General features: G+C 47.3%; 1 protein-coding gene across 1 annotated transcript in view; it reads left to right on the forward strand.

Moving 5' to 3' along the window:
• The window catches only part of EGFLAM (EGF like, fibronectin type III and laminin G domains), a 203,298-nt gene that overhangs the window by 175,792 nt on the left and 4,286 nt on the right, over positions 1 to 23,220 (forward strand). The window contains 4 exon segments of the mRNA XM_021076641.1: positions 6,599 to 6,677; positions 10,157 to 10,300; positions 19,562 to 19,590; positions 19,593 to 19,644. Coding sequence (XP_020932300.1) covers positions 6,599 to 6,677; positions 10,157 to 10,300; positions 19,562 to 19,590; positions 19,593 to 19,644 — 304 coding nt within the window.

A 23,220-nucleotide genomic window follows, 5' to 3' on the forward strand; every position in this document is an offset into this window, starting at 1 on the left:
AATTCAGGCTTGCTCCGCCTTAAACGCTAACACACTCTCAGATCACGTCCAGGCTTAAAGGAACATTTAGCTCTGGGAATTAAAGGAGGAAGGGAAGGACAGTTTGTGATCTTGTTAACCCTCGTTTCCTGTTACAGGATATTAGACTACAGATATCAAGTGCTCGCATGTATAGGTTTGTAATTCTAGATGCAGGTTTAATGAGAAACAAATTTCCCCCGAATGAGGAGTGAGGTCGCTGGTGAGGGCTTGGGCCTCCCGGCATGAGCCAGGTGGCAGACAGGGGGCTCTGAGGGGCATCTAGGCATCTTTTTTGCAACATCCTGGGCTAGAGCCAAGATGAAAACCCAAACAGACCATCAGCTGTCCTCCAGATGTATCAGTATATTTCCACGTTTGAAGTAAAGATAGTGTTTCTGGCCAAAAGGCAGCTGTTGCCAATCCTAGGAGGATTTGTATATAAGAGGCGCGGCCTGTATCACATAATTTCCTCTCCAGTTGGGTGACCCGAGAGGATTCATGGGACTCTGAGTGCAGGTTAGCCCTGCTACAGACAATTTTTCCAGGCCCCAGCAGACACACAGAGGTGCACAGTTACTGTGCAGACTGCTGTAACATCGGGGTGACCATCTAGTCTTGGGTAAGGATTGGAAGAAAGGGGGAGAGAGATGGGCAGCTACATGGTTCCAGAGAGATGCAGAGCAGTCTAAATGTTGGGTATATTCTTAGTGGGAAAGACAAAGAATGGTTAAAAACCATCTTGGTTGTCAAAGAGAACCCTGTCTCTCCAGCAAGGGGATTCTCATAGCCACATATATTTAAAGGTTTGATTTTTTTCCCTTCCCTGATGAACAGGTCCTGCTTCAAAAGCGAGAACGTGTTCCTAGTGCCCCCATGGAAGTTAAACCAGCCCTTTTTCAGCGATCGCACCTAGCACCAGGCCTCAGTGCTAGACGCTCCTAGCACCAGGCCTCAGTCAGTCTGCACCAAGGGCCACCTTGTCCGTTAGGAAATTGGCTTGGGGGATCCTCAGTGAGTCTGGTTTTCTCTGGCCTCCTCAGAGGGGGGTTGTGGGAGGCAGGCAAGTTCCATGCACTTGTTCTCCCCCGCCTTGGTGTCCAGAAACTCAGGCAGATCCTGAAGCCATTCCAGGCTCCCAGACCATCAGACCATGGTGGTAGTTTCGAGACCTGCCTCCTGCCCTTCATCTCTGTGAATCAGAGGCAGGAGCAGAGCCTGAGCCCAGATGAAAGTGGGCACCAGGCTTGACTGAGCTGCAGATAAGTGAGCCTCAGGGTTCTCGCTGTGGCACAGTGGCAGTGGGTTAAGGATCCAACCTGGTTTGGGTCTCTGCGGAGGTAAGGGTTCAATTCCTGGCCGGGCACAGTGGGTTAAAGGATCTGGTGTTGCTGCAACTGTCGCGTAGTTTGTAGCTGTGACTCAGATTCAGTTCCTCGTGTGGAAATTTCCATATGCCGTGGGTGTAGCCATTAAAGAAAGAAAGAAAGAAGGAACCTCTCTTTCCCAGCCTGGGGCGGGAGTGGCCCAGAGGCTCATCTGATTCCCAGCCATGACCTCAGTCAGGTATCAGTAAAAATCAAGGCTTGGTGGTCCCCTCTCCTGCTGTTTGGGGGCTCCTACTTTTAATAGCCTTCTTCCATTTCAAATCCCAGCACCCCTTGCTTCACCCCAATAATTGAGTCCCCCTTCTTATCTCAGCAGCAGGGTGTCAGAAAGCCTCCCTACCCCAAAAGATACTTCCCACCCTTGGAGGTTTTTTTTCATCATTCTCTCTACTCTTATCCAAATGTACCCACCTTGCATCCCAGCCCTTCAGAGCTCTTATATCTAAATGGTTACTAACGAGATCAAGCAGAATTTACAAAGCACATGTAAAAAGTTTAGTTCTGAGGAATATGATTGGATGTTTTGTGCTCATTGCAGAGAGAGAGACAACATGCATTCACATATACAAAACGGGAAGGGGGTTCTGGGGTCAATTAAGTCTGGGTAATCCTGGGTGAACAAACTGCTCTCTCTTTTCTGCGGGACTTCTCAGAGCCTTTTCTGTGCTCCGAGTGTCCAAGACAAGGGTGCAGGGTGCAGCTGTTCCCTCCTGGAGTTCCCACAACCAAAAGCAGACAGCCCACTTGGGAAAGAAGTCTGAGCCTTGGTCCTCCCTTCCCTTCCCTGCATTACTGAGTTGACTCAGATCTTGCAGAACCCCTGCAGACCACTAGATGGCGGTGTCTCTCTGTAGCGAGTGAAGCTGTTCCACACTCACTACTGACACAGAATGCCCCTGGCTTAGGTCACACTTTGCACAGCCCTCAGAGATCGGAACCTGCCTGATCTGTACTGCTCAACCATGTTGTATTTACTAAATAAACATTGTATTGCTGGGTCTGATTTGGGTGATTGTTGGTGGAGGAGGGGGGTTGTGTGTGTTCCAGTGCATTTAAAAAAAAAAAAAAATAGCTTCAGTAAATAGGGGCTGCAGTTTAAAAAAACTCAATATGAAAAAGCATAAATGAATAAAACATAGAAATTGTGCCTACTCTAGGAGAGTTCTTTTCTTGGGAGGGTGTCATTAAAATTCAGAGGCATTCAGCCTAGATGTCAATCTTTAGATAGTCGAAGGCTAGTAGTGTAGAAAAAGATGTTTTTGCGGTTGTCCTATTGGTAGCTGCAGAGTCAGTTTCATGTAACTGAGACGTCTGCACCAAGTAGAGCTGTCCAGCAAGGGAAGGTGCTGCCCCGTGGGCCAGTGAGCTGTCCCCCCGACAGCACCCCCTGCCCCCATGAAAAGCGTTCTCTGGGGTTGGGTGGCCATCGCTCAGGATGTTGTTGAGAGGAGTCCTGGTTGCGGGGAAAGCTAGATTACAACACCCTCAGGTCTTCCTTCACTGGTCCTGGGGCTGTATGAAGGAGCCAGCACTTTCCTTTCAACTCTTTACAGTCCGTGGGGAATTTCAAGTCCCTCCAGTGGCATATTTGCTTTGCCTGGCTTCCAGGCGGCTACTCTTTGGGGGTATCATTTGTGTCACCAGATGGCACAAGCTTTTAGGTCTAAATGTGAAGAAACACCAAAACCATTTTTTGATGAGTGCCTTTGCCACAGGAAAAGAAAAAGACAATGCAAAAGAAATTAGATATAAAGGATCAGGAAAAAATACAGTCTTTTTTAAAACATATAAACAGGAGTTGCTGTTGTGGTGTAGCAGAAACAAATCCGACTAGGAACCATGAGATTATGGGTTCAATCCCTGGCCTCGTTCAGTGGGTTAAGGATCCAGCAGTGCCACGAGCTATGCTGGTCACAGACACGGCTCGGATCCTGTGTTGCTGTGGCTGTGACGTAGGCTGGCAGCTGTAGCTCTGATTATGCCCTTAGCGTGGGCACCTCCATATGCTGCCAGCCTGGCACCAAAAAGCGGAAATAAATAAATAAATAAATAAAATATATAAACAAACCTCAAAGGGCCAGAAGGGGTTAGATGGTCATTTCTAGCTGTGATGTTTTAGGACGGAATTAATATTTATCCACATATACTGTCGACACTGAGTACATTCTCACCGTTTTTGTATTCAGTGGCATCATTTCTGGAGAGTTCTCTTGTTCCTTTGTGGATCACAAAAGGACCAGGGCTCTGGAATCTTGCCAAGGGGGTGGGGTGGGAATGAGGGTGATATTTTCCACCACGGGGAGAAAAGAAGCAGCTGGCTGGCTTATCATGCCTTTTTCGCCTGCAGCCTAGAGCCAAGAAAAGTAATGGTCAATGACAAGGTAAGTAACTCTTTAGCAAGGAAACCAGGTTTGGATTGAATGAGGATCAGCAGGTGAAGGTCAGGGAAGCCTCAGAGGTGTAAGGCGATTTCTTATCCACATGTCCCGCCACCCACACCCCCACAATTAGGCTGGGTCTGAAGGGACTTAGTGACAACCAGGTTGAGAAAAGATTTCCAGTGGTTCCTGTTGGGCATCAGATTCACGTTGCCTAAGAGGCATGTGAATTCCTGCAGGGCTTTCGTGAGGGCAGCAAGGCTGGTTTCCAGAGATCTGCAACCGAAGTAATTGGGATTTTACAATGACTGTGAAATTCTGACTTTGCCTGTTCTGTTTCATGCTGGCACCCGGCAGAGTGTGGGAACTACTGTCTCAATAGTAAGTACAGTGAGTCCTCTGAGAAAGTGTGACGGTGCCCTGGGCCCGTGCCAGGGCAGGCTCTGGCCAGGCTGTGGCCACAGTGCAGGCCAGCCACCTGCAGAGGGTAACTGGGGTAGGCCGTGCGCGACTCGGACACACCTGCCAGGGTGGTGAGCGTCCTCCTTCCAAAGGCTCCGACCGTGGGAACATACTTGTCTTCCAGCTGGACCTCGGGAGGCACTGAGCTCCTGAGCTGGGGGGCTTAGCAGCAGCAGGACGGGCCTCCCACATACCCCTTTGAGGGTCCGTGTGCAGAGTATGTCCGGGCCAATTCAAGGGGTCAAGGGGGGCGATGACTATTGGCCACAGGCCCACATCCATGGCCAATGACAGTGGGGGCAGGGGGGGCTGTCTCTAAGGCTGAGCCAAACCCAGCAGGGGTGCCAGGTTGCATTTGGCTCTGGGAATGACTGTTGCTCCTCTCCTCTCAGAGCCAACGGTCTGCAGGTTCAGGCCTGGCAGCACAGCTAAGAGCTCCCTTGCTTCCTGCATTTTCACACTCTCACTTCTCGTCCTTCTCCCAGCTCATGTCTGTTTCTGCTCCTCTGGGTCCTCCTCCTGGTCTCGCCCTTTCCGCCCCCTCTGCTTCCCCTGCCCAGGCTACCATCCACCGGCTCTTCTCTCTTTTCACTGGGTCTCCTCCTTTGCTTCCCTGGTATTTTCTTTTCTCCTTTTCCGGTGTCTCCTTAATTGGAGCTACAGCTGCTGGCCTGCGCCACAGCCACAGCAACGCCAGATCCAGATCGAGCCACATCTGCGATCTCCACCACAGCTCACAGCAATGCCAGATCCTTAACCCCCTGAGCAGGGCCAGGAATCGAACCCACAACCTCAGGGTTCCTAGTCGGATTCGTTTCCGCTGCACCACAATGGGAATGCCGCTTCTTCCTCCTATTCACTTTAACCAGAGGGCGACAAGTGGGGTGGGCCAGAATTTAAACTGCCCGAGCCTTTCACTTCTGTCTCTAAGAGACCTTCTGGCCCAGCGGGCCCTTGTCCTGGCCTCTGCCTCTTCAGAGGACATAAAGCAATTTCTTGTATAGATACCTCAGAAATTGTCTTTTAAATTTTACCTCTCTTCCTCTGCTTTTCTTTTTTTCTCCCTTTCTTTCTTCTTTTTCTTTTTTATGAAGTTTGCAAACATGCTGTGTGTGACCTGCCCACATAGAAACTTATACTTGGGGGCCCAGTGTCATTAGGTTTTGTGGTGTGCTGTTACCTCTTCTTTCTTTCTTTCTTCCTAATGTTCAGAAGTTAAATTTAAACTCTCTGGTCATCCATAGTGTCCACAATCACACATTTTTCTTTCCTGGGAGTGGAGTCCTTAGTTCAGTGTCTGCTTTGCACCAACCACATATTTATAGTTTTGTGAAACTATAACTGATTTCCTCAGCTGGCTTATTTGCTCTCGTTTTACACATTTCTTTGAACATGAAGTTCATTCTACCTTAATTTCTTTATACTCCCATTTCTGGGTCTTTCAAAAGAGAAAAGAGATATTGCTGTTACGTCTTTAGAAGAAATGCCCTGAATTATCCCTAATTTGTGACACCAAACACAACTGCTTAACCTATTCTCTTGCTAACTGGTGGAAGAGGGTGATTCCTCAAGAAAACGAAGTGACGAGAGGTTGGGAGGAAGGAAACACACTTGTAAAATATTAGAAAGTAAAAAGTGGGCTGAGGGCCAGAAGTGAGGAGGGCCAGACTGGTTCGTGGTCTGTTGCGCTCTGAGCTGCATGAGCTTGGGCAAATCCTTGGTGGTTCTGTGCCTCACTTTCCTCTTCTATAAAGTGGGGACAACCACCCCTCCCTTCCCCCATGCCCCCCACTTCTTCAGGTGATTGCGATGAAAAGCTTGTGACATTGACATGGGAAGGTGGCTTGCAAAAAAAGTCAAAACCTCGTCCCTCTTATTTCACCAGCATCTGAGGTCATGGCTAAAGGGGTTCTGGGCCAGATTGGCTTCAAATAAAGAAATCCTGTGGGGAGTTTGCTGGGGGATTGTTTTCTCTGCCTCCCTAGAGAACATAACACAGTTATTCCCCAGCTGCTCCCCACGTGACCCAAGACCTGCTCTTTGGCTTCCAGGAATCGCTGGGCATGGTTCAGGTTTCAGCATATTGCAAGGCCTTTTGGTAATGCTGAAGCCAGTAGCAGTGGCAGCCAGCCCCAGGGAGGGGACAACGGGGAGACGCCAACTCCAGGCCTTCAGGTCCCGCAGCCCCGAACCGGGCCAAGTGCGTGTGCTGCCAAGAGGAAGGGGCTGACAAGCTGATGAATGTCCTGTTTCCAGGAGCTGGCTTTCTTTGTGTTTTCCTGCCACGGGGTTGAGGGCTGGGGGTCAAGAGAACTACAGACCATGTAACCTCCGTTTTCTCTTCTGTCTCAGCCATCACGGAAGCCATTGAGATCCCGCAGTTTATCGGCCGCAGTTACCTGACGTATGACAACCCAGCCATCCTCAAGAGGTAATAAGCTTCCACCAGCATCTTCCTTATCTCCTGGGGGGGGGTGTCGATTTCTCAGTCTCTTCCGCAGAACTGTTCCTTATCTTGCATGCCAGAAGATAATTCTCCAAGAAGGCACGAGAATTTAGCCACAGTCCCAGGGGAAAAGAACACACAAAATAAACATAGAAACTAGAACAAAACAACACACACGAAAAAAAAAAAAAAACAAACTCAAAAATGCAGCCTTTCAAACAAGCGCCTGACAAACAACTCATACCCTTTCTGGTCAAAGGGCATGGAGAGAAGAGTGTACCCAGACCCGGGATTGCTACCCTTCAGGCTTTGAGAAGCAGTGAGAACTTGATGCTCCAGAAGGCAGGGTTACATGCACTTGCTTCCCCAGCAGGCAGTCAGCTTCCTGCTGTGCTATGGCCAGGGTCTGCCTGGAACCAGTTGCAGAAGGGTTCTGGTGCGCCTCCGCCGCATAGACAGCTCCAAGTCCATGTCCCACTTCGTGTTTTCATCAGCAAGGTCCACTGTCCTCTTCAGGCTCTTACCAGTTCGATGAGGGGCTCCTTAGCTCTCTTCATGTGGAGCATGGCCCAAGGAGATGCCCGAGTCACAGCTGTGGCTCTTTTTTCTTTCCTTTCTGACTGCACCCATGGCATATGGAAGTTCCTGGGCCAGGGATCGAATCCAAGCAGCAGCTGTGATTTACGCCACAGCTGTGGCCACCCCGGACCCTTAGCCCCATGCTCCAGGCTGGGGATTGAACTTGAGCCCCTGCGGAGACAATGCTGGATCCTTAACCTGCTGCTTTACAGTGGAAACTCCACAGATGTGGCTTTTAATTGCTGGTGGCAGAAGCTCCAGCCCCACTCCGAGTCCAAGCTCCTGGTTTGGAATAGCCAACTTACACGACAAGAGAAAAATGGACTCTAGGCAGAATCTTCAATCCAGTGAGTCTCCTCTTTGGCGCTTTTGCTTTGACCTTTTCTCTTCCTTCTCCTTCCCCCAGCTCTTTGTTGTTGATAGCCTGCCACCCCGCACCCACACCATGGTTCTAAGATTTTTTCCATCCCCTTTAGGTTGCTCGCATCTTCACAGACCAAGGCACTTTAAGCCAAAAAAGTATCCAGTTCTTAGGGTGGAATCTGGTGGCTTTTCAAGGAACAAAAGTGGTTGAGAGACATTATCCTGGGCACTGGATGTCCCTCTGAACACATGCCAGACAGACAGGGCTTTGTTTCTCTAATCCCACATTGCATTTATCGAGGTTATCTTTTATTTATTTATTTTTTTTAATTTTTTATTTTTTTGTCTTTTTGCCATTTCTTGGGCAGCTCCTGTGGCATATGGAAGTTCCCAGGCTAGGGGTCGAATTGGAGCTGTAGCCAGCCGCTGGCCTACACCACAGCCACAGCAATGCTGCATCCGACTGCGTCTGCAACCTACACCACAGCCCACAGCACCACCGAATCCTTAACCCACTGAGCAAGGAGGCCAGGGATCAAACCCACAACCTCATGGTTCCTAGTCAGATTTGTTAACCACTGAGCCACGACGTGAACTCCCGTATCGAGGTTATCTTGCATGGGCTTTAGGCAAAGTGGTTTCCCAGCTGAGAAACCCTCTTCCTTCTTCAGCCTTTTTTCCTCAGAGATAAAAAGGCATTCAGTCCTCAGAAAACAGGAAGTGCGAACAGGGCCCAAGTCTCCAGCCCCCTCATGCTTCGTGAGAGGCAGCGGGTGATCTGGGGGAATAGAGGGGTTTGGTGAAAATAAGAGGTGCCAGGCCCCAAAGCAGAACAGCTCAGTGGTACCTGTGTGCATATATGTAGGTGCATGTATGTATGCATGTGTGTGAACTTGCAGGTAAAAGTCAAGTGCAGGGTCTGTTTCAGTTGGATGTCATTAGCTACAAGTAACAGAAAACTCAGCTCAAAATGCCTTAGATATGAAGGGTATTTATTATTTCCTATAACAAGCTGTCCACACTTAGACTGGATCCAGGATGATGGATTCAGAGATGAGCTGTATCATCAAAGACTCGTCTTTCTTCCTTGTTGTCCTCGGCATATTTTCCAAAGGTTATGCCCTTTGTGGTTATAAAACAGCTGTTCATAAGATGCTCATTAAATGGTTATAAATCATGGCAATACTAGTACAAGTAAAAAACTTTGTTTTCATATGACTCTTTTAAGAGGAGAGGAATCTTTCCTAGAATCCTTTGATAAATTTCCTCATCTCATTGGACAACAGTGGTCACGTGCCCACCCCTAAACCCGTCACGCAAGAGAAATGGAACCATCATGATCGGCTTGTACCAATTAATGTATCCAAGGCATGTGAGAGAAGGAAGGAACCTTAAATAAAAGTTGGGGAAAGCAGATCTCTAGGGAATGGTTCCAGGGCTGGATAGAGAAGTCAGCCTCATGGACCCTACTCCTTCTCACGCACACTCTGAGACCTTGCATGGGGAGGGCAAACTCCATCTCTTCCTGTCTCAATCAGACTCTGGGTTGCCTTAGCCAGAAGTCCCCTCCACTGTTCACTACGGAATGCACTCTACAGCTCCACGGTCAGGTTCATGAGACAGACAGGGGGACGGCACATGGGCAGGAAAATAGAAAAAGAGACTTTTCCAGGAGTGCCAGCTTCGTAGCAATATTAAGGTATATTTTCTCCTATCTCATCTTTTATTTAAGGACCCCATGGTTGCTTTTCTCCCTACATACAGACGAAACACTGGTCACTTCCTAGTGAAACTAGATCTCTGAACCAGTCTAGTCCTAAGAATGGATGAGAACACCCCAAGAATTGATAGGGACACAGAAGCACATGATCCTATCCCCAGGCCTGGCTGTAGGGCTGGGACCTGACATTCCTGAGCTCCTGTCCCTTCCTCTCGGTTTCTGGTTCCTGCCTCTGCCTCTGTTCCAACACCTCTCAAGATCATTATCCCATCAAGGCATCTTCTTTGTGTGACACTCTGCCCTCTCTCCAGTCACTCCTCTTCTGCTCTCAAGGACAGTCATCTGCAGAGAGGGCCTCCCACAGCCATGATTGTCGCCCCAAACATCTGCCAACTTGAACCTCTTGGTAATTAAGGAGACTATTTCTTTTTGAGGAATAGGGAACACTCTCCCAAGGACCCTTGAGTGATAGGACAGGAAAGAAGGAAGACTGAGGTGTGGCCTCAAGGTGCAGGCTGGGACCATGGCATTGGCCAGAGTCTGGCTAATCTGTGACTGGTCACATGCCCTCCCATGGGGTTTCAGCACATGTGGGGAGAGAGACACCACTGCCCAGTGATAGTTCAGACTTTTAGACCCATTGCGTGAGTCAGGGTGATGATGCCTCTTTTAATCTCCTGGTGGTAAGTGTCAGAAATGTCAGATTATTCCTTATAATTGGCAGACAAAATCAGGATTACTCAGGAACAGATGCTTGTGGAGACTGATTGATTTGCAGCAACTATTTGTGTATTTTCTCCAGGGTTTCGGGATCGAGATCAAATGCATTCATGAGGTTTAAGACAACTGCCAAAGATGGCCTGTTGATGTGGAGGGGAGACAGCCCCATGAGACCCAACAGTGACTTCATTTCCTTGGGCCTTCGGGATGGAGCCCTGGTGTTCAGGTAACCCCTCCACCGGCTGCCTTCAGCATCACGTGGCTGTTTTTCTCAGACAGTGTAGATCAAGCCAAGGAGAGGGTTGCAGAGGGAGCCAGGACACTGTCTGCTAGGATTAACTGTTGCCTGAAGCTCTGGGTGTATCTAGGCTCCTGGTCTTTCTTCCCAACATCCATCTATAGGACAGCAGTTGGCCAACATTGACAGCCTGACAGCCAAATCTGGCCCCCCCCCCCACCCAGTTTTGTAAATGAAGTTTTACTGGAATACTGCCATGCTCATTCATTTATGTATTGTCTATGACTGCTTTCGTGCTTCAGGGATATACTTGAGTAGTTTCAATGGGACTGTATGGCAACAGCTAAAATATTTATTACCTGGCCCTGTGGAGAACAATTTTATGACCCCTGTTCTAGTAGGTTACTACCATATATCGTCCCCTGACCCTCACAAATTGGAAAGTAGTAGAAAGAAGACTTTGATAATGCCAAGCATGAACATGGCCCAGTGCTCCCTGGCTCTGGCAGATCTGAAGACCTAAAGTCAGAGACCTGCCATTATATTCTTGACTCTGCTCCCCACTAGCTATGGAGCCTTGGGAAGGAGAATGCCTGCCTATTTTCCGATCTCCCACTGCAAAGAACAAAGCACAGATGCATCTCTCAAGAGAGCAACCCTGGAGTTCCTGTTGTGGCACAGTGGAAATGAATCTGACTCGTATCCATGACGATGTGGGTTTGAGCCCTGGCCTCGTTCAGGGGGTCAGGGATCCAGCATTGCCATGAGCTGTGGTGTAGGTCGCAGACACAGCTCAGATCCTGTGTGGCTGTGGCTGTGGCTGTGGCACAGGCCAGCAGCTATAGCTCCCATTTGACCCCTATCCTGGGAACTTCCATATGCCACAAGTATGGCCCTGAAAAAAAAAGAGAGCAACCCACCATTTGGATTTTTGCAAGTGATTTTTGGATGCTAACGGATAAGACACCTTCAGAAGATCTGACATCTTTTGAGTTTAGACTGTTCTCAGCCTTGTCAGATGGGTAACTGTGAAGTAGCTGCAGGATTACCTGGACAACTTCTTTCCACCCAGAGCTGGTGGATGGAAGCAGGATTCCCAAGAGGCAGGGACCAGCTGTGTGACATGAAAAAGCTTCTCTAGAGATTTTGATGTCACAGTCTGACCTGAGGTTAAAAATAGCTCAGCTTTTTAAGAATTTGACTAGTATCCATGAGGACCCGGGTTTGGTCCCTCGCTCAGTGGGTTAAGGATCTGGCGTTGCTGCAAGATTCCATGTAGGTCACAGATGTGGCTTGGATCTGGCACTGCTCTGTGGCTGTGGCATTGGCCTGCACCTGCAGCTCCGATTTCGACCCCTGGCACAGGAACTTCCATATGCCACAGGTGCATCCCTTAAAAAAAAAAAAAAAAAAAAAAAGAGAAAGAAAGAAAAAGAGTTTGTCTAGCCATTGATTCTCAGAGCGTGGTCCCTGGACCAACAGCATCAGCATCACTGGGACCTTGTTAAAAATACAAATTTTTGGGCCCCACCCTGATCTACTGAACCAGAAGAGCTCTAGGGTGGGATCCAGCAATCTGGTAACTGTTTCTGCAGCTGAATCTGACACCAGCTAAGGTTTGAAAGCCCCACTCGCTCTCTGGAGCATTTGCCCACGCGCCCCCCCCGGGGGGGGGCAGGAATTTCTCTGGCTTTGCCTTCTTTAATCTCCCCTCTGGTGACTAGCACAAGTGTTCACTAAATAATATAGAATGAATTGGAATTGAAATAGACCAAGGCGAGGTAACGGAACTACGGAGAAGATGAGGGCTTAATTCCAAGGCATCAATGGGTCGTGAACTGGGACTGCTGACAGCCAGGATAGAATAATGTAAGCTTTTGCAATTTTTTTTTTTTTGTTTGGTCTTTTTTTTTTGAAATTTCTTGGGCCGCTCCCGTGGCATATGGAGGTTCCCAGGCTAGGGGTCTAATCGGAGCTGTAGCCACCGGCCTATGCCACAGCCACAGCAACACCAGATCAGAGCCGCATCTGCGACCTACACCACAGCTCACGGCAACGCTGGATCGTTAACCCCTGAGCAAGGGCAGGGAACGAACCCGCAACCTCATGGTTCCTAGTCGGATTCGTTAACCACTGCGCCACAACAGGAACTCCTAAGCCTTTGCAATTAAAAAAAAAAATTTTTTTTTATTAAAGTATAGTTGATTTACAATGTTGTACTAATTTCTGCTGTACAGCAAAGTGACCAGTCATATATGACTGTGTGTGTATACATATATATATATGTGTGTGTGTACACACACACACACACACACCACACACATTCTTTTTCTCTTATTATCTTCCATCATGGTCTATCCGAAGAGACTGGATATGGTTCCCTGTGCTGTACAGTAGGACCTCATTGGGCATTGCGGGAGGAAATGTCCCTTGTCCAACATCACACTTGCCCCTACACAGCAGAACATGCTCAGCGATGCGACCCTATGTTTGTTGGGGACTTCTGAGTGTGACTGAAAGCTAGAGGCTGCCAGAGAGAGCAGTTTTCACCCCCTCCCAGCTCCCCCCTGGCCCCAGAGGTCAAATGCTGCCTCTTCACACCCCAGTTTCAGGCTGGCTGCCTCAAAGCCATTTTCTCGTGGTTTTCCTGTGGTTAACCTCGCCAAGGCCTCAAGTACTTGATTGTGCCCAGAAGAGGGAACTGAAACAGTAGCTCAGCCGAGGGTGGGAGGCCCAACTTCCCCCCTAAACCGCCAGCGAAAAGCCGGACACAGAAACTCGATCTGCTCTGGGCCGCCCCGCAGCCCCCTCCCGCTCTCACACCCAGGCCGGCCGGACTCCCACGGCCCGTGGGCTCCCTTCTGACAACTCCACTCCATCCCAACATATTTCTTTTGTTAGCACCTCTTTCTCAGGTGTCTGGAAATTGGCTCCGTGTTTTTCTTTGAAGCCTGGAGTCTGGCGGTGTCCTGTGTCCCGGGTGCAGGGCTCAGCCCCCGCGGCGGAGCAGACATCCGCACTCATCCCCGGGCCTGGAGCCCAGCGTTGCCGCTTTGCTGCATTTCCTTCCTCTGGGCAGTTATTTCCCCACCTCATTTGCCCAACCCAGAAGGAGGGAGGCATCAGGGAGGCTGGGCACAGAGAGGAATTCGAGTGTGGTCCGTGGTTTGAAATCGTCAGCATAGAGAGAGTCAGCCGCGGGGCTTGTATCAGAGATTCTGGGGGAGGAGGACCCGGTGGGCGCCAGAATTCCATTGGAAGCAATCAGGCACCAGGCCTTGAGAAAAAGCGTCCAAAGTGGTCAAAGGGCTTCAGGGTCAGACATGCCGAATTCCCATGGCCACGGGATTTCCTGCAAAGTTACCCATCCTCTGAAAAAGGAACAGGCTAGTCATGAGAACTGAATGAGTTAATTCATGTACAGGACTTAGTGCAGCGCCTGGCATATCTGGTTATTAGAGATCACGACGATCAAGTTACTGTCTTTGATCAAGTGTTTTCTATTCTCTAAAACTCAGATCTCTAGGAGTTCCCACTGTGGTGCAACAGGATGGGCAGTGTCTTGGAAGCACTGGGACACTGGTTCAATCCCCTGGTCAGCACAGTGGGTAAAGGATCTGGCATTGTGGCAGCTGTGGCTTAGGTCCCAATTGCAGCTTGGATCTGATCCCTGGCCTGGGAACTGCACAGGCCGTGAGGCGGCCAAAAATGAAAATACATAAATACTCAGATCTCTAATATATATATTATATGTATATATAAGGAACTTGACTCAAAATATCTGCTATCTAAAATTTAGCTAAAGAGACAAACAAAATTTAGCCATTATTATGATTTTCCTTTTTCGGGCCATACTGCAGCATATGGAAGTTCCCAGGCTAGGGGTCGAATCAGAGCTACAGCTGCCAGCATACACCACAGCCACAGGAACTCGGGATCTGAGCCATGTCTGCGGCCTACACCACAGCTCACCACAACACCAGATCCTTAACCCACTGATCGAGGCCAGGGATCAAACCCGAGACCTCATGGTTCCTAGTTGAGTTCATTACCACTGAACCATGATGGGAACTCCTAAACTTTAGCTATTATTATTGTTATTGTTGTTATTATTTTAAATAAGGTCCTACCCTCAATCAACTTAATATCAGGAACCCAGGGAGTGAATGGTTTATTAGGCAGATGAATCATTTTTGAGGTTTTGGCATTTGATCCAGGTCCAAAGCAATTAGTAGGCAATCTAAGATAATACAGTATAGTCTCAGCTTTTTTGACTTTTTGTTCACCTAAATTACCCTTTTGCTAATTTAGTGCCGAAAGCGCTTCTGCTAGAGAATAAGAAAGAGTGATAGAATTGCTTTAAAAAAAATTATGGTTTGGGTGCAAGATTAAGTAAAAGAAATAGAAAGTGCTCAGCTAAGATTGTGGGGGTTTTTTGGTTGCTTTTGTTTGTTTTATGATTATATATGGGTCACAAAATCAGGTGTGCAAAACTCATTTTACTGGCTATCTTTCGCACTAATTTCCGTGTGACCTTGATAACATCTTCACGTGTCAGAGTAAAGGAAGCAGTCTGATTAGCAGAGTACACTTTGCTATACTTCAAGGGAGGCACAACCAAGTATAAGTACCACCGTGTGGAGGCAGTCAAGTGGCGTCTGGGAGGCCTTACCTGATGGCATTTCTTGGTGGTCCACCTTGGTGCTCAGCCTCTTTAGCCTTTCGTGCACACCAAGTTGAGTGGGTAAACTCGGATCAGGATAACTAATTCATGCTAACCAGACTCATAAGACACTGATGGAGAAACCAGGCATACCTTTATTTTGTTCATTTCTTCTTCATTCAGTTATAACTAAGTGAAATAAGTCAGAGAAAGACAAATATATAGTATCACTTATGTGCGGAATCCAAAAAATGATACAAATGAACTTATAAAGCAGAAACAGATGCACAGACTTCAAAAACAAGCTCATGATTACCAGTGGGGAGCGGAGGAGGGATAAATTAGTAGGAGTTTGGGATTAACAGATACACCCCACGGTATATAGAATAGATAACCATCAAGGTCCTATCGTACAGCACAGAAAACTGTATTCAATAGCTTGTAATAACCCACAGTGGAAAAGGATCTGACAAAGAATATAGATATATCTGAGTCTATCTATTTACCTATTTATATCTGAATTTCTTTGCTTATACCTGAAACTAACACAATGTTGTAAATCAACTATACTTCCAATTTTAAGAATTGAGGTGTCGCTTACATAAAGTGCACAAATAGTAGGTGTACAGCTCAATACACTTGTTAATATGTAAATGCCTGTGTAACTACCACCCAGAACAGGATATAGAAAATGTCCCCCACCCAGGAAGACTCCCTCATGCCCTCTCCCAGTAAAGGCAACCACTCTTCCTGGGTCATTTGTTATTGTTTAAAAGAAAGAGGAATTCCAGGCTGAGGTATCAGGCATTGGGGAAGCAGGAGAGGTAATTTGAAGGGTCTGCAATCAGGGGAGGAGGGGGACTGCGAGTCAGGCTAGATGTGCCATCTGGGCCACCCCTCCACCTGCAGTGGTGGCTGGATTCCTCTGCTGGATTCAGTGTTCTCTCCCTTGAGTACAGTCTGGCTCTTTGCAGGAACAGGCATGTTATCAGACTGGAGCCATCATCCTTTATCCAACACAAGTGGAATGGTTTCCATTACGTGGATTACAATCATATTCGGGAGTTCCCATTGTGGCATAGTGGAAATGAATCCACCTGTATCCATGAGGAGGTGGGTTGGATCCTTGCGCTGCTCAGGGCATGGGGGATCCGACATTGCCATGAGCTGTGGTCTAGGTCACAGACGTGGCTCAGATCCCTAGTTGCTGTGGCCATGGTGTAGGCTGGCCACTACGGCTCTGCTTCGACACCTAGCCTGGGAACTGCCATATGCTGTAGGTGCAGCCCTAAAAAGCAAATAAAATAAAGTAAAATAAAATAAAATTTAAAAAAAATAGGAGTTCCCATCGTGGCCCAGCGGAAATGAATCCGACTGGGAACCATGAAGTTGAGGGTTCAATCCCTGGCCTTGCTCCGTGAGTTAAGGATCTGGAGTTGCCATAAGCTGTGGTGTAGGTTGCAGATGTAGCTTAGATCCTGAGTTGCTGTGGCTGTGGCATACGTAGGCCGGCGGCTACAGCTCTAACTGGCCCCCGAGCCTGAGAACCTCCATATGCCACAGGTGCAGCCCTAAAATGACAAAAGAAAAAATATGTATACAATCACATTGCCGTCCATGTTCACTACAGCTAGACCCAAGTCACCGTGATTCTCGACCTGGGTGTTCCCAAATGTTTCGTTAAATATTTACAGCCTGTTGATTTACTCTCACACATGACTACTCTTCCAGGAGAGGCTTGACCAGTTTAACTCTTAGTGGCAACTTTTTCCTACTGCTAGTTCCTCCTGGTGTGTTGTCAGCACTGTACACATGCTGCATTAAGTACTGCACATATTTGGGGTGGTTTGACTACTTGTTTTGCTTTTACTATGTGCTGTGCTCTTTACATATGTGATTTACTGGCTCCTCCCTAAGATCCTCCCATTTCACAGATGGGAAAATTTAGGCTCAGGGAAATGAAGCAAATTGCCCAAGCTCACAGAGCTAGTAATTGGCAAGGCTGGGAATCGAGGCAGATCCTTCTGATCCAAATGCCGAGGTTCTTTGCATCACCCTGTGCTTCTTCTCCTAAAAGCCCACGTAGTAATTCCCCTAAGTTTCTGCCAACCAGCTTTCAGCCCTGCTCTATATTCATTCGTTTCTTCGACAAGCATTTAGCCACTAAATAATGAAGCTGAAAATTCCACCTCTGGGTTGCTTCATACAAGAAGATGCTTGATGTGGGAAGATGCATTAGGAAACAGTGGGTTTTTCCAGGTCAGAGCCACAGCTTTGTCTCATAGTTTGTCAGTCTCCCGGGGTTCTATTCTTGGTTCAGTGTCAATGGGCTGTGTGACTTCTTTGAGGCTCCGTTACTAAAGAAAGGACCCCTAGTGCTTTCCCCAGGGGAAGGCAAAGCTTTCTATTCTTACTCTTTTCTCAGACCTAAGTGCATGCAAGAGCTCAGGGACCAGTCCGCATCTCCTCTCAATATTCCTACGTCTTGGCCCGTGAGCTACAGGGGAGACAAGATGAGGAGAGGGTTGTCTGGGTGGAACACATTTTCCTTCAAAAGCATGATCACAGAGGCTTCATTAGATTATCAAGGGGAGGTCTAGGCAGTTGGCCCAGTGCCCAGCCTGGAATAGCCACTCACTAAATATTTGTTGTATTGAATTAAGGTAGAATAATTGAATGAACACTGGCCTGAGAGGGATAACATATGCATGTCTTCTGATACCCTTAGCATATCAAGGTATCTGGCAACTGAAATGGAAAATAGAAAGCTACCGAGTGGATCCGCTGTCCGAGTAAAACGTGGCGCCAGGGTGGCGGTGGCAGGTTGACAGATAAGACCTCCAGTTCAAGTCCTACACATTGGCTTTGGGATCTTAGGCAAATTCCCTTCATCTCTTTGGGGTTCAGCCATGATTTTTTTTCTTCTTTTTTTGAAAGGTAAAAACACATGTATTAGCTTCTGAGGACTACCATCCCCAGTGACCACAGATTGGGTGACTTAAAACCATAGAAATGTGTTCTCCCACAGGTCTGAGGCTAGAGGTCCAACCTGGAGGTGCTGGCAGGGTTGGTTCCTCCTGGGACCTCTGCGGGGGGATCTCTTCTGTGATGCTTTCCTAGGTTCTGGTGGTTGTTGGCCAGCCTTGGTATTCCTTGGCTTATAGATGCATCACCCCAGTCTCTGCCCCATCTTCACGTGGGGTTCTTCTCCATCTGTCTCTACCTCTGTGTCCACATTTCCTCTCTCCCTAAGGACACCAGTCCTGTTGGATTCAGGGCTTCCCTAACCACGTATGACGTCATCTTAACTAATTACATATGCAAAGACCCTGTTTCCAAATAATGGTACATTTTGAGTTCTTTTTTTTTTTTGGTCTTTTTAGGGCCGCACCCACAGCATATGGAGGTTCCTGGGCTAGGGGTCTAATTGGAGCTATAGCTGCTAGCCTATGCCAGAGCTACAGCAACTCCAGATGCGAGCTGCATCTGCAACCTACACAACAGCTCACAGCAATGCTGGATCCTTAACCCACTGAGCAAGGCCAGGGATGGAACCTGCAAGCTCATGGTTCCTAGTCGGATTCGTTTCCACTGCGCCACGACGGGAACTCCTACATTTTGAGTTTCTGAGAGGACATTAATTTTGGGAGGACAATATTCAACCTAGTACAACACATTACAAATGGTAAAGAAAGTATATGCATATATATATATATATATATGACTCTTTTCTGTGCAGCAGAAATTTGCAGAGCATTGTAAATCAACTATAATTTAAAAGAATGATAAAGCCCTTCTTGTTCCTTATGCCATAATACTGTATGTGGGACCTAAAATAAATCAGCCTCGAGGACATTATGCTAAGTGAAAAAAAATACACAAAGCTCACAAAGAGACAAACACTGTACGACCTTACTTAATGCAATACCTAGGGTGGTCACATTCATGGAATAAAAAGTAAAATGGGAGTCCCCCTCATGGCTTAGTGGAAATGAATCTGACTAGAATTCATGAGTATGCGGGTTCGATCCCTGGCTTCACTCAGTTAAGGGTTAAGGATCTGGCATTGCCACAAGCTGTAGTGTAGGTCGCAGACACGGCTTGGATCTGATGTTGCTGTGGCTGTGGTGTAGACTGGCGGCTATAGCTCCAATTCAACTCCTAGCCCGGAAACCTCTATATGCCATGGTTGGGGCCCTAAGTAGACCAAAAAAAAAAATGATAATAAAATGGTGGTTGCCAGGGGTGGTGGCGTGGCAGGGAGAGGGAAACGGGGAATTGTTGTTTAATGGGTACAGAGCTTTACAAGATGCAAAAGTTCTGGAATTGGTTGTACAGCAATTAGAGTATACTGAACATGACTGAACTGTACACTTAAAAAATGGTTAAGGTAGGACATTTTACCACAAATAAAAATTTTTCAAAAAAGTTGTGATCATTCACATCCTTATTTGGGAACCTCATGTCTCTATAACATTGTTTTATTTTGTGTTAAGGAAAGTACATTCTGAACTACTAAGAACTTTCACAGTGAACGCCATTTGTGAGTGATCCTATCTCTGTTTGTTCTTCTCCAATACCTTTAGCTATAACCTGGGCAGTGGTGTGGCATCCATCTGGTGAACGGCTCATTCAACGATGGCCGGTGGCACCGAGTCAAGGCTGTTCGGTGAGTACCTGCCACAGCGTGAGACAGAGCTGATGGGGTGTGCTCCCCCATCCTTTTGGTCCTGCTCCCTGTTTCCCAGCCTTGCCTGGTATCCAGGTCGTTAGGGCAACTTGGTACCAACTCCCACCTCTGCCCAACACTGGCAGGCCAGAGAGGCTGAACTCCCTAAGTCAGCTCAGTGGGTTAAGAACTGGCTATATCCATGAGGACTCAGGTTTGATCCCTGGCCCTGCTCAGTGGGTTAAGGCTCCTGCGTTGCCATGAGCTGTGGTGTAGGTCACAGACATGGCTCAAGTCCTGCTTAGCTGTGGCTGTGGCATAGGCCAGGAGCTGTAGCTCCGATTCTACCCCTGGCCTGGGAACTTCCATATGCCATGGATGTGACCCTAAAAAGCGGAAGAAAAGAAAGAAAAAAGCTTTCATTGCTTTGCCAGGCAAAGGAAGCCGCAGCAGGCTAATACCTTAAAGACCATGCCCTTCTCTGCAGGAAGAAATGCAGGGAGTTTTATGGTCCAAAAGGAGAAAACAGGGTTTCAGATAAGAATCAGGATTGGCGGGGACATGCATTCTTCTTTCTTTGGGGAAACCTTAGCCATTGAAGCTGGTGTCAGGAGATCTCAGAGTGATGCTGATGTGGTCTTCTGGGTTATTGCTTACAGTAACAGTAATTGTGAAAAGAGCATATAGATCAGAGATTAGAACAAACTAGGAACGTTCTTAAAAAATATCATGTGCTAATAATCTTTAACCCACAGGTAATTGTGCTCAGGGTGTCTAATCTTTAGCTTACGGGGGATTGTGTTATGGTTCCGTCAAATGAGGGAGAAGCACAAGGAAAAGTTTCGAGCTGTTCAATTTTAAAGTATTCATTTCTGGAGTTCCCTTCGTGGCTCAACAGAAATGAATCCAACTGGGAACCATGAAGTTGCAGGTTCGATCCTGGCCTTGCTCAGTGGGTTAAGGATCTGGAGTTGCCGTGAGCTGTGGTGTAGGTCACAGATGTGGCTCAGATCTAGCATTGCTGTGGCTGTGGTGTAGGCCAGTGGCTACAGCTCCTATTTGACCCCTAGCCTGGGAACCTCAATATGCTGCAGGTGCAGCCCTAAAAAAAACAAACAAAAAAATAATAAAGTATTCATTTCTAAAAGAAGCATAAGGAATATAACTTTTCTCTTAGGTGTATAAGATGCCTACATCATTATGTGTCTCCCTTGAGAGGGAACCAGGATCCTTCCCCATGGCTGCACGATTGTTGCTTGGCTCTTCCTCCCTTGTCTTTGCATCCCCCCCTTCCTTCATCAGCAACTGTCTGACCCTGTCCCTTGGAACTTAGGGAAGATCATGGAGGCTGAATGAGGCCTGTTTCCTAAAAATAAGAAATGGGGGGCCCAGAGAGGGTTTTGTGCCCGGAAGCCCCACAGAGCCCTGCTCAGTTATAGTTTCCTACTCAGCTCACATAGGGCTGTGATGGCAGTAGTTTTGCTGGACCTCATTCTCCTGTCCACTCTGCCTGTCTTTGATGCTCAAAGGTTGTGTCAGGATACGGAGCCAGATCTCTGCCCATCAGCTTCCTGAGTGGCTTTGAGGGCTCTTGAGAGACAGTGATTTTGATGAAGGCCTAACCCTGACTTGTTAGAAAGTAAACGTGTTACCATAGTGAATATTTACAGGAGTGATCTCAAATGTAAGTTAAATGCTCATAATTCAACTCAATTCCAAGATTCTTCAGACCCTGGCTTCTAAGTTCTTCATTTCTCTCTTCGTCCTCTTTAAAAGGGCTCACTCGGAAACATCCAAAGGAATACAAAATGCTTGACCACATGTGATTCCTCTAACCCCATCCTGGGAACATCAGGGAATTCAATGTCCATGAAAAGAAAGGGTCTCCATAAAACATGCAGACACTGTGGAAGGATTTTTAACCCCCCCAAATTGTTACAGTTGATTATGTGCATCACACACCGATCGGGATTCCAGGCAGTTCCTAGACATCCAAGGAAACAGATGTGAAGGGACTTTCCCAAGACTATACAACTCTTTGTGGGCTGAGCCAAGATTAGAATCCTAGATGAAAGCTCTTTTCATCCTGTCCCATGGTGCAGTGCAGCCCACCCCCTCAAGAATTTCAGATGTTTGGAGGGATAAGACAGGGAGTGCTCCACCCTAGAAACTGCAGATGTCACAGCATTAAGCTCGGCGCCATGAAGATGGCTTAGTGGACTTGGGTCTTATTACTGTCTCTCCAAGAGGGTCTTTGGTTGCAGTGAGGGCTGAACAGAAGGAGCTGAGATAGATGGGAGGATCCAAGCAGATATTGTGAGTTATGTTCCAGAGAACCAGACTGACCTAGAAGGGATGGTACAGCAGATCTAAGCAGGAAGTGGGTCAAAGCCATGGATATCAACTGTGGCAGGAAGCATTGAAGGGATACCTGAATTCTCTGCCACAGGCTCCAGGGTCAGAGACAGAGGAACTGATGAAGAGGAAATCTCCAGGTGGGGGTGGCCTTTGCCTTATACCTCATCTTGCTCTGAATAATTCTAGTCTTGCAGAATTATTATTAATTATTTAATAATTATTAATTGTTATTAAATATTATAATTAATCCTAGCAGAAAAGGGAAAATCTTCATTTATTAGGCATCTTCAGGATGCCAGGTATTTCACATACTTTATCTCAGTTAATATTCTCAGGAGCTGGGGTTTTATACTCTTCCTTTTATGGATGAAAATGATGATAATACTGAAAAAAATAGCAACACACTCTTCTACCACTCTGTATGGAGCAGGTAGGTATCAAACACCACGCTCTGTGCTTGGCACCATAATTTCTGATCTTGACAGTAGCTTTCGAAGATAGGCGTAGTTATTTCCATTTCCGACGAGGATGCTGACGTTGCCCAAGGTCACTCGTTGGGTCATCTACTACTATCAGCCATGTGCTATTCCAGACACATGAGATGCATCATCGAATAGTACCCACATCCCTACCCTGAGGGTCTTGTACTCTAGTGAGAGGCCATAGACAAGAAGTAATGAACATAATGAAGAAGTCCAGGAGTTCCCGTCGTGGCGCAGTGGTTAACGAATCCGACTAGGAACCATGAGGTTGCGGGTTCGGTCCCTGCCCTTGCTCAGTGGGTTAACGATCCGGCGTTGCCGTGAGCTGTGGTGTAGGTTGCAGACGCGGCTCAGATCCTGCGTTGCTGTGGCTCTGGCGTAGGCCAGTGGCTACAGCTCCGATTGGGCCCCTAGCCTGGGAACCTCCATATGCCGTGGGAGCGGCCCAAGAAATAGCAACAACAACAACAACAACAACAAAAGAGACAAAAAGACAAAAAAAAAAAAAAAAAAAAAGAAGTCCATTACTTACTATGTACATTAGTAAGTACATGAGCACTTGGCAAGCATATTACCTACACTTACTATGTAGAAGATGATACCATGTTTTGTCGTGTTGTTTTTTCAAATCTAAGATGCCATTGATTAGAGACAGATCCTCATTTCGGAGATGTAAACAATGAAAAAGTCTTAGAACTGATCAAATACAGTGGGAGAATGGACTTTTTTAGAGGAA

This window comes from Sus scrofa, chromosome 16, assembly GCF_000003025.6.
Source record: "Sus scrofa isolate TJ Tabasco breed Duroc chromosome 16, Sscrofa11.1, whole genome shotgun sequence".
Lineage (NCBI taxonomy): Eukaryota > Metazoa > Chordata > Mammalia > Artiodactyla > Suidae > Sus > Sus scrofa.